Source organism: Lactuca virosa, chromosome 6 (genome assembly GCF_052849685.1).
Source record: "Lactuca virosa cultivar CGN04683 chromosome 6, Lactuca_virosa_CGN04683_v6, whole genome shotgun sequence".
NCBI classification, from domain to species: Eukaryota; Viridiplantae; Streptophyta; class Magnoliopsida; order Asterales; family Asteraceae; genus Lactuca; species Lactuca virosa.
Genome location: NC_136431.1, coordinates 34,077,125 through 34,089,701, shown reverse-complemented (window position 1 = coordinate 34,089,701; position 12,577 = coordinate 34,077,125). Strand labels below are relative to the sequence as shown.

Here is a 12,577-nt window from a genome sequence, read left to right as displayed (position 1 = left end):
ATATAATTCTCTTATGTTTTCCTGTATATGGACCAATTTTCTAATGTTTTGCTACAGAAGGACCAATTATGTAAACATTTTCTGTAGCAAAGATCATTTTTTAATGTTTTATGCCACAGGGAGAAATTCGGTAATCTTTCTTTGCCACAGTTGTCATTTGTGTGATCTTTTTCTGTACATGGACTATTTATGTAATATTTCTACGTATTCGGACCAATTTTTTAATATTTTTCAACAAAGGGACCATTTTGGTAATGTTTTTCTGTCATAAAACCAATTCTGTAATCTTTTTATCAAAAATGACCATTATATAAAATAATTCTTCCACAAGGACCAATTAAGTAATCAATTTCTGCTTACATTTTCATTCATCCCATTGATGGCAAATTACACAGAATAGCAGCATACTTTAATTTCGATACCAATTTATACAATGCACTTCCTTATTTGTCTCACAAAACGAACACATTCCGCCCCGCGCAACGCGCGGGTAACCCATCTAGTTATTATTATTATTTTGCTATTTTTATATATTACTGTAAATAATAGTTAGTTTAAATGTTTAATTAATATCCCCAATATAAATTGAAATCAATCCTTTTCTTAAGACGTAATATCGTTTCTGGTGGCATGGGGTTATTTGGGCTGTTGCATCAAGTACTCAAAGGAAGGGACCCACCATTTACTAATCGACAAAATTATTTAAAAGGAAATCAAAACATAAAAGAGGAAACTCGACTTTCATAACAAAAAGAAGCAAACACATAACATAAAACCCACAAATCTTCTCAAATTAAACACTTTCAATCACAAAACGGTTTCTTTGAATTCCCATATTATCATCCATCTCTCATCCGAAGCACAAACAGATACAAATTGAAGCTTTCGAGCATCTCTCAGTGTTTTAAACTTCTCTTCAACTGCGAATTTTTTTACTTTAATCAACATAAAGAAGCCATGTTTATTTCTGGGTTGATTGAGGTTTTCTCTTGATGAATCTTGTGATTAAACGATTGATGATGCCTGGTTCAAGTTGTGCTTCTTGGAAACCCGCCGGCGCCGGCGCCGGAACTGTACCCGACCAGTTTCCGGCAGGTCTCCGGGTGCTTGTTGTTGATGACGACCCGACTTGTCTCATGATTTTAGAGAAGATGCTAAAAAACTGCAATTATGAAGGTATATACAGTGTTTTACCCTTTTTAATTTCTCTCTTCAATCAATAGAACAAATCCAGTTAGATTTAGGGTTCTTAACCAGATCAAACACACACACAGAGATTCGGAAACATGTCATCAAAATTGAACCGGATTTCTAGGGTTCTTATCGCCCAATTTGACATACTATCTCCTTGTTTCAATGAATTTTATCTTTGATTGCTAATCGAATTGTGCTTTGATTGTAGCCACGATATGCAATAGAGCCGAAATCGGTTTATCGTTATTGAGAGAAAACAAAAACGGACATGATATAGTTCTAAGCGATGTTCATATGCCGGACATGGATGGATTCAAACTCCTTGAACATATCGGACTCGAAATGGACCTCCCCGTTATCAGTAAGTCACCAATTTATCAGTTGAAATCCATGTTTTTTCTGGTTTAATTTCTTCAACAATTGGTGAATTTTTACAGTGATGTCGGCCGACGACAGCAACAGTGTGGTTATGAAAGGCGTTACTCATGGCGCCTGTGATTATCTCATAAAACCTGTTCGTATCGAAGCTTTGCGTAATATATGGCAACATGTCGTACGAAAACGAAAACACGAATGGAAAGATTTCGAACCGGAAGCAAGTCCCGACGTCGCCGCCGCTGACCAACACCAAAAAGTACCAGAAGATATTGACTATTCGTCATCGGCAAACGAAGAACGTAATTGGAAAAATTCAAAGCGGAAGAAAGATGATGAAGATGAAGCTGAAGCTGATGCAGAAGAACGAGACGAATCTTCTTCTTTGAAAAAACCTCGCGTCGTGTGGTCCGTCGAGCTTCATCAACAGTTCGTCGCCGCCGTTAATCAGCTCGGAATCGACAGTAAGATCATTTTTCTTCACCCAATTTTCTCGATTCAATCTCCATGATTTTGTTTTTTATAAGACATTTATTGAATCTAATAACGATTCAGAAGCTGTCCCGAAGAGAATCCTGGAGCTGATGAACGTTCCAGGTCTAACCAGAGAAAACGTCGCCAGCCATCTTCAGGTAACTTCAAAATTCAAAATCTCCTCGATTTTTCATCTAATCATCGGGAAATTTTCAATTTTCAAATTTCAATCTCCGATTTGGTGCAGAAATACCGGCTTTATCTCCGAAGACTTAGCTCGTCGCAGCATCTGGGGTCGACGTTCCTCGGCAGCCCTGATGGAGGCTTTGCGTCAATGACGTCATTCACCGGCGGCCAATTCCAATCGGCGGTTCTTCCTCGATCAAATAACACAAAATCTCCGATTTCTGTGCCGATGATGGATCAAAGAAACATATTTAATTTCGAAAATCCGAAATTACTTCATGGAATTCCAACAAATATGGAACCGAAACAGTTCGTGGGTTTGCAACAATCACAGCAGCAGCTATCATATAATAATCAAATCCTGATTCCAGTCGGTGGTCAAACTCGGTCAAACGGAAACCGGCTACCTGGGAACTACCGGAACGACGATGTTTTGCAATATCCAGAGCAATTCAATCAAGATGACCTCCTCACTGCGATTCTTAAGCAGGTTTTTTATGATTTATACTCTATTTATCAATTTAGAATATTTTTCTTTGTTATGGTTGTAACGTGTGCATTAATGTTTGTACAATTGGGATTTTGTGATATGCAGCAACAGCAAGAGGCGTTTGGATTGCCGGAAAATGAATTTGGGTTTAACGGACACGGTTTGGATGATCTTCCGGTGTAACAGAGGTGGCGTGTTTTTTATTTTATTTTATTTTATTTTTTTTTATTTTATTTTTTAATAATTATCTTAGTGACTATTTTATATTTTTTTGTGTTATTAAGATATATGGGGTTTGAATTTTTGACTGTTTTTATAGGCAACAAATTGTTGGTAAAAACATGCAAAAATTCGATTTTTGGGTCTAGTGTAAATTTATTGTTTTCTTTTGTTGGTAGTGTTTTTTTAATGGTTATGTGTATAATGTTGGTGATTTTTCTGTCTATGTGATTGGAATTAACAAGCATACAAACAAGACATGATAAACAGTGATATAATACAATTCTTGTGTTGCCAAATAATAAAGAAATAAAAGTTTAAGAAATGAGGAGGAAGAGGTCGATTTTGCCATTTTGGGTATCGAAAAGGACAATCTATGTTTCTTTCATATGTTAACAAACAACATACAATCATGTATTTGTTATAGAAATTGAGTGAAGATGCAATCAATAAACATAAACATGAAACTTGCAAAATGAAATTTGCATATTATGAACAGATAGAGGCTTGTAAACCTAACGTTCTAAGACAAAATTTGATCCTTATAAGTGTAATATTTTATTGACTTTTAAAATTTGGATACAACTATCTATAATTAAGTTTTGTATGTGAAATTAATTTATGATGAATTTACGGTATGTATTCATGGAATTTGAAAGAGTGTTTGTATGTGGTGATTATTCATCCAAAAGATCCCAAAAATCAAATTTGTATTGCTTAAATGTGACTGGTAGGAAACTGTCGAATTATCAAATTATCGTTTCCAATAATTACTCCAAACAATCTTATCCGTTAAACAAAACTAAATAATAAAAAAGTGATTTTCAAGTTATTTTATAAGACTTAAGGTCTATCTTTAACCATTAATATGTATAGATAAATTACTAGTAGTCTCTTAATGATTCAAAGCCCTCAATCCACTAGTCAACCCACGTCACGCAAGATAAAAGAACAAGTTTTTTAAACATACAATATTTTGATGTTTTTTTTAGAAAAAATAAATATCCTCTTACATTTCTTCCTATCTATCCATCTACCCATCTTAAATGTTGACATGTGTCACACAAATATATTAAAATGTTATTATTTTTATTAAATATAACAAATGTCAACATTTATTTTTATTAAATATAACACATGTCATCATTTAAGATGAGTATGAAGATATGTACGAAGAAAATGTAAGAGAATATTTACTATGTGGGACAACCAATTTTGACAAAAATATTAACAAACACCAACTCGCGTGTTATAGTTAAAAGCTGTCTTACAGTTATATAAGAAAACTGTTACTTAACTGCCAAAAATGTTGTTTATCAATCTTATATATTTTTCGGATAATAGGAGTTTGTATACTCATAAACCGTCAAGTTTGAGAGACTTAAAATTGTAATAACCGTACTCTCTCTAACAATGTTTCGTTTTTTTTTCATGTCTGATTTGGAAATTGCCTTAAATGGATTATCCGAAGATTGAATTTTGAACAATTCATTCATAATGTTGATTAATCATAGAAAATAAACTTACATGATCTATCAAATATCCGATACACCAAATTATTGATTATATATCCAAGTTTCTAATTATGTGTTGGGGTTTTTTGTTTTGTACTATGAGCACCGTAGGAGTTTTGAGGACCAAATTTCAACAAAGATCAAAGTGGATATAATATTTTTGTACTATGAGAACCGTATTTTTTGGTTTGTGCAATTGGAAATTAGTGAAAAAACATGTTGAAAGTGAACATGAGTTCTACACAAATGAATGGAAATAACTAACTAAATATATTCTACTAAAAAAATAACACCAACAATAAGGGTGTGTTTGTTTTTTAGAATTAGGATGTATTTGTTAAAACTTATTAGTACTTTTTAGTTGAAAGATGAAAGCCATAACGTTTAACGCTTTGCAAAATCAATTCTCAGTGCTTTTTCTCTTTATATAAAGCTCATATGAAGGTTCCTCGATGTTTGGAGAATATACATATGAATATATGATGTTCTTTTGGCGTAGAATGGGTTAATATACTTCCCTCCACCCTTAGACAATAAAAGTAGTCATTTTCCATCGAACATGAACCAAAATGTTACGAAAAAATCTCAAAAAAGAAATAAAAAAAAGCTGTAAGAAGAATTTTAACTAATGAATGACCAAAAATATAATTCAAAAATCAGTTATCAATTACCAAACATATAATTTACTCTATTTTGTTTTTCTGTTTTGGATTTGGTTTGTCGATAGCAAAATGATTCGGGCGTTTGTTTATAAGATTGTTTTTATAGCTATTGGACTTTTCTAAAAGATTTGCAATATATTATTTGTTTGGTTGATAAAAATATAGAATGAAATTGAAATCCATTCATTCATGAAATATAGTTTGATTTGTAGGGGTGTTCGTTTGGATGGATCGGTTTGATCCAATCCAATCAAGTAAATCCAAATTGATTTCAGTTTTCAAAACATGGATCCGAATAGTCCAAACTAAATTCAAATCCGATCCGATCTGATCCAATTACAATTCGGTTGGATCGGTTTTTATAATTTGGTTTTTAAAAACTAAAACATTTTAAAACGAAATATAATTATAATATTACCGAATTTTACACAAGAAGAAAAAACAAATTATTTAGTTACGATTTGAAATTTATAAGCAACTATTATGAATGTATATTATATTTTAATATTTTATAGATAAAAAACTTTTGAGAGAAAACGTAAATTAATATTTTTTATTAGGTGAAACTTTTTGAACCTATTTCAAAAAATAAATTACAAAATTACTAATAAATAATTATAGATATATATTAAAAATAAATAAATAATAAACTGTTATTCGGTTTTTTTGGACTATTCGGTTCTTATTTTATAAACCATAACCAATCCGAAATCCAAAATAATAATTCGGTTTTGTCGAAAACCAATCCAAAAATCCGAATATCTGAACCAAATAGTCCAATCCCAATTGTCAAATTGGACAATTCGGTTTTATCCAAATACTGTTTATTGATTTGTTTGGGATGTTTTATTGTCAAAACTCAATATTAAAATGGCAAAATTTGACCGCTATCTTTGTTAAATTGTAGCCCATCAGGCCTTTTCATCAACCCTTCGGTCTGGCGATGGCCTTTTTTTTTATTTAATTTGTCTCTTTTCTCAAAAGCCCACCATTAAAATACAATCCAAATCTTGAAAAACATGAAAATCCCATGGCCCTTCAACGATTAAAAAAAAAGACAATTTTTTGTTTGGCCATATCCCTCCACCACAGGGTTATCATTTTCTCTATTTTATCTTGGAAAGACACAAAATATGAAATACCATTCAAATTTAACATTGAAGTTTGTCTTTTAGTTATAAAATAACAAAATGATTTCTATTTTACTTTCTCCTTGGAGCTTTGTACATGAATAAAACTTTTCTAAGGTTCTCTCCTTGGATGCGATTTGACCATGTATTTTTTCACAGTTCACACTAATGCCATTTGAGTTTTTATTGGACTTTGTTACTTTCAAGCAATGCATGATCTCAATATCCATCTAATAAGAAAAAAAAAAAAACTAACCAGAAGCGGTAGCATATGCTAAGCATTATCATATCATATTTTTACCTGCCACCTAAGCTAAACATAATACTATGGAGTGGTGGTGTTTTATTTAAATAAACATAAGAATTATGAACTAAGAATCATAAACACGAAATAAATGAAAACAAAATATGAATCCTTCAAAACTCACAAATATCCAAAGGTTTTAGCTCATATTAACCAAAATAAAGTAACTAGCCACTCATCGCAACAAGAAAGCGATCGTAAAAGTGTTTTAACATCAATGAATTAGCAAGTACTAGAAGAATGAGATTGTGAATGCTCTAGCTCTCCAAAATTACCCCAAGCTACTCCAACGGTGTAAAAATCAATCTAGGGGCTGCAATACATAACCCCCAAGGTAAATGATGGGTCAAATGACCAAAATGCCTCCAGGAAGTCAGTTGCACGAGTAACCACACACGTTTGCACGGGTGGTGTAACATCCCAAGTTCGGAAGCAAGAAGTTGGAGGGTGCTAAGTGTAAATTTAGGAAGCTACTCGACGAGTAGATATGCTACTCGTCGAGTCGGAGCGGGATTGATCGCGGGTTAAGTGGCCAACTCGCCGAGTCGGAAGACGTACTCGACGAGTTGGTGCTGGAATGAGAAAATCCTAATCCCGAGGGTTGCACCCTATTTAAAGGACTTTGTGTCCTTCTCCCAGCCTCCTATCCCCCTAGAGAGTTCCAGAAAACCCTAGATTCGAGTGAGTCTCCATTAATAGAGAGAATAGAGCCTTGGAGGAGAAAATCTTGGAAAAGGGGCTTGAAGATCAAGAGACTTGCTGCAAAGGAGTGGTGTAGATCCGGGATCTACTTCAATAGGAGCATATATTTGAGGTATTAATCTGTTGTTTGGGCTCTTTTGTATCTAGATCTATTATCATTTGAGATTTGGGGCATTTTTGATATGATTAAGAGCTATTTCGAGTTAGAGGCTTAGATCTGAGGTTGCTACTTCAGATCTAGGCTTGTTGTCACACCCCGCTAAAGCGGAAACACGAGGCGTGGCAGTATAAAGGGTTTCATAGCAAAAGTTGAAAGACAACACCAACCATAGTATTAAAAATCATTACAATTTTACAATGGGTTTGAACAACTTTTAAAAGAAATTACAATGTAAATTGAAATACAACACATGCGAATGCTCCTAAAAGTGAAGTGTCCCTAAGTGCCACTTACTCGATGATTCCTGAAAAAGCATGTAAAACGAGCGTCAACTATAAAAATAGTTGGTGAGTACTCACAGATAAACAAAATAATATTGGTTCCATGAATTGAAATCAAAGTTTTGATAAAAGTTTCCAAGAATAAAAGTATATTGTTAAAATGAGTAAATAAGTTTGTAAAAACAAAGTTCTTTGTCATCATGAGAGATAAAGTATGTTGCCCAAATAAGATGCAACATTCATATTCTCATGGAAGATAAAGTTCGTTACTCAAACGAGTAAACAAGTTTCATTGCTAAAATGAGCAATCAATTTCGTTGCTACAAGGAGCAAACAATTTCATTGCTAAAACATGTATATAAGTTTTCAGTAATAAAAGTTCGTTGTTGTAATGAGAAACAAAGTTCATTGCTATAATTAATAACAAGTTTATTGCTATAACGAGAAACGAGTTTGTATGTGTATGAGCAAACAATGAGTCTCAACCAAACCTATGACTGAAGCCCTATCAAGATCTATGCTTATCGTTCCATAGATGAATATGGTATCATGCACTCCAGCAATAGGGCGAGTGAGGAGTTGTCAATTCCTAATAGCGCTATCCATAATGACCATTGGCTCAAAGAGTTAATGGTTAGAGATAAGGGAAGGGCCTTAGTACGATAAGTTCTCATGTTCCGTGTTGCATAGACATACATAGAGAGACATAGCAATACAATAGCAATCATGTTTGATATAAATCGATTTAAATACAACATGCAAATAATAGTTTTTCGGGACATGCTTTTCCACCCCAAAACATAAAAACTGAAAATAGGGGAGTGCGTGAATACTCACAATATGCATTGAGATGATGCAAATGATGCCTTGAGCTAAGTTCCACTTGTACCACTATCGATTCCTACAATAATGGTATTCGCTAGTGAGTCTCTAATCGAAATCTAACACTAGTATACTTATTACTACAATAGAATTATGCCAATATTGTGTCAAAATTTAATATTGATAAGTTACAAACATTTTTCTGTGAAAATTAAATTTCAATGAATCAATTGTTATATAACAATTTAAGTGGAAATTTCCCATTATTGAAATGTTAATATTTAACAATTTAAGAGGTGTTCCAATGATTAAATATTCAAAAACTAAATTAATTTAGTTCTAAAATTTCCCAAAGTTTGCATTTCAGTTTTAATTGAAGTGAAAGACCTCAAGATAAATTTTCTTGAATTTTTGATTTGTCTGACTATTTTTCACGATTTTAGTTTCTTGAATAACCATAAAATCTTGAAAAATACTAAACAGTTAATAAAAATTACCAAACTTCAGATTTTGGTTCTAAATGTACTAAAAGACTTCTAGATAAATTTTCATGGAGTATGAATATGTATAACCATTTTTCATATATTTAATTCTCTAAATAGATACAAATTCATGAAAAATAGAAATCAGTTTCCAAAATTACCCAAACTTTTTGTATTACTGTTATTAAACATTATTAAGCTGGGAAAAATATAAAAATTGATTTCTAAACTGTTTAACCTAATTTTATGATTTTTGAGCATTTATTCTAATAAAAATTGAAATAAATAGAAAACAGTTTCCAAAATTGCCCAAAATTTTTGTAACACTTTTATTATACATTTAGAAGCTGTGAAAAATATAAAAGATATTTTTCAATTAGTCTTTCTATTTTTCTTTGTTTTATCCTCTTAAATAATCATTAATTGGAGAATAATTATTAAACAGTTAAAGTAAATTACCAAAATTTTTGTACATTTCATTTTCAGAGTAAATAATCTGGGAAAAATACCAAATGTGGTTTTTATATACTGAAATCCGATTTTGTGTATTTAAGTGTATTTAATCTTAGAAAATAGGAGAAAAATAGTATACAGAAGAGAAAAATCATCAAAAATTTTATGTAGCCTCCTAATGTACTACAAGGTGTTCTGGTAAATTTGCATGAATTTTGGATGAGTAGAACTATTTTTTCTATTTTTAGTCCATTATAAATACAAAAATCGGAGAAAAATAGGAATACATTATGAAAAATTCTGAAAATATTTTTCTAAGTCTTATACCTCTGGTAGAAGCTGCGAAAATTGTTATACAGCCTTTTCAACTTGTCTAAAGTGGTTTTATGATTTATTGGGGCTAAACAAAAAGAAAATTCAAAACCATATTAAACAGTAACAAAAGTCATTGAAACTTCATGGGAGATGTTTATTAACTTAAAGAATCATCCAAGAATTTTTCCAGAATTTATTTACTAGTGTAAGTATTTTATATGATTTAACACTCTATTTTCTTATTATTTTCATATAAAAATAAAGAAAATATATATTGAGCTGAAAATTTCCAGAATGCATCTTCATACAATTTAACAACAATGAAAAATTGTTTTCTTATTTTTGATGTTGAAAACCATGCCTAAAGGCTCAATAAAATGTATAGAGAAAACTTGGTTCTTGTGATTTATGTAAAGATTATTGATGTTACTTTGACAATTTTTGCAACATGTTACAAAGACTTTTGAATCAAGATCTTTTTGTTCCTATTAATACATGATATTAAGAGTTTAAAATAATTTTTGAATGATTTTTAGTGATGAATAAGTCCTTTGAACATGCAACACAAAACAAATGTTCATAAGGAAAGTGCTGTTTGAGCAACAGTTTTGTAAAAATTGGTAAAAATCGAAATATTGGAATTTTCCAGTGAGGTCAGATGGGTTTGAAAGCTAACTCAAAATATTATATTTCAGAAAAAGAATCACGAATTTTGGCTAAGAAATGAGTGAGATATGACAGTTTAAAGTCAGGTAAAGAAATCTGGCAGATTGCATGCATGATGATTGGTTAGAAAAGTGGGTTTTCATCATTTCCTTGAGTAAATCTTTTCAAGTATTTTAAATATATCATGATAAACTCATATTTTAGTCATGTTTCCAGAGATCAAAAGATTAAAACTTATCAAAATGTATACATGCATTTATGAACAAAATTTTGTTTCTCAAAAACTCTTAACTTGAGTTTGATGTTTTAATCCTTAAAATCGATTTTTGCACTAAGATCATGAACATGCAACCTTGTTTATCATACATGCATGGTGTTAAAACACATCCATCATGTTGTAAAAACCATTTTAACAAAAAGAAAACAAGTTTTAAGAAGATGAAGAAGGAGAAAGTGTAAGAAAAAGAGCAAAACTTGAAGGAAAAGTGAAGTAGAAATCGATTTTACCTTCAAGAATACCACAAGATGATGAAGATTTCGAGTTTGAGGAGTGTTCTTGGGTTCGTTTTCTGGAAAATTTCTTGGTTCTTAGAGGGAGGAAGATAGAATGGAGTGGTGTTTGGAGAGAAAAAGTAGAGAGAAGGTAGAGAGAGTTATATAGAGAGAGAAAGAAGAGAGATGTGTGTGTGTTGGAGAATGAGAGTGTGAGAGAGATATGGGGAGAGAGGGATCCGATTTTAGGGGAGGAGAGGCTCTCTCTCTCTTTTTTCTTTTATAAAAATTCAAATCTTTTATAAAAATATCCAACTTTTTATAAAATGTGCACCTTAACCTAGTTTTTATGCATAAACCTCTTGATTTTTGACTTATAAATCAAGGGTAAATGTTAATAACTAAATCTTTATTTTTCATTGAATTTTATTTCATAATAATTATTATGATAAGATAATATTATAAGGTTCATAATTGTTTTTATAGGATTTTTAAGGTTAAAGTTTATAAATATGAGTTTTTAGGGCTTTTAGGGTTTTGGAGTTTAATAAACTTTGAATATCAAAATAAATAGAATATTTGAGACTTTAAATTATCTTATGGTATTATAACTCTTTTATAGTTATAAATAATGTTTGGAATTTATTTTTATCGGTTTATTGGCATTCTATGTAGTGATTCCGAGATTCAAGCGAAATTGAGGAATCAAGTATACTAGTCCTAGTCTTCAAATTTGACTTTAGTTTCTATGAGACTTTGAACTAACTTCTACTTCTAGGTCAAGTGCATGATGTGTGTATATGATTCATGAAATGTTGTTCGAGTCAAAGAGTGATCCAAATATGGATAGTCACTACAGCTTAGTAGATGTTGAATTCACATATCAAGGTGAAATCTAAGTACACCATCCATTGTTTCTATCTGTTTCCAAGTTTCTAGTAGGTTATAACTTAGCTTCTAATTACTAAGTTTAATATGTGTTGTGCCTATATGTGCAACTAAGTTTATCAAATCTATAACTAACTCGAATTTTGACGGTTGTCACAGTCTCCCCCGGTTGAAAGAATTTCGTCCCGAAATTCAATTCGTGACACATTCTATTAGAACTCAGCCGAATACAATTGTATAATTGGAGAGATGATGACTTGAAGAGCTCTTTGATTATTTTGGGTTAATTCCTCAAGGGAACAGCCCAACTCTTTAGCTATAATCAAATTAATGTTTCCCTAATTCGAGTTCTACAGTCTAGATTGCGAGAAATTAGGATCATGGAAATCATGATCCAACCATGGCGACCTAGTTGAAAAAGATTATATAGTTAGATATTATCTAACTTAAAAGAACGTTATAAGTTTTGCTGAAGCACCAACTGCACTGAGCGTTAAATCCGCATTGATGCTTAAGTCGCATTCTAAATTAACACTAAGTGTAACTTCGCCGCTAAAAAAAAAAAAAAGAGATTAGGAACAATTTGTTCACTTTCGGGTTGGCTACTAAATCTGGAAAAGATATATTCCAAAATAAGAAGGGGTACCACGAATGAAAGAGAAGCGGTCGAGGGTAAGTTCCTAAAAATACGTAGTAAGGGTAGGCAACGAAGTTTTGGTACATCTCAAATGTAAAGGCTAATTAAGTGTCGTCGACAAAATAAATTAC

General features: G+C 31.7%; 1 protein-coding gene across 2 annotated transcripts; it reads left to right on the top strand.

Moving 5' to 3' along the window:
- The first annotated feature begins 732 nt into the window (after nt 1-732).
- On the top strand, nt 733-3,108 carry LOC145120226 (two-component response regulator ARR2-like). Of its 2 annotated transcripts, none has more exons than XM_079056037.1 (6): nt 733-1,176; nt 1,403-1,555; nt 1,632-2,033; nt 2,128-2,201; nt 2,291-2,719; nt 2,825-3,108. In XM_079056037.1, the coding sequence occupies exons 1-6, from the start codon at nt 993-995 to the stop codon at nt 2,900-2,902; spliced, it is 1,320 nt and encodes a 439-aa protein (XP_078912163.1). In that variant the 5' UTR covers nt 733-992; the 3' UTR covers nt 2,903-3,108. The 2 variants fall into 2 exon arrangements, with proteins under 2 accessions (XP_078912163.1, XP_078912161.1); XM_079056035.1 differs by having other exon boundaries at nt 734-1,176; nt 2,125-2,201.
- The last annotated feature ends 9,469 nt before the right edge of the window (nt 3,109-12,577 follow it).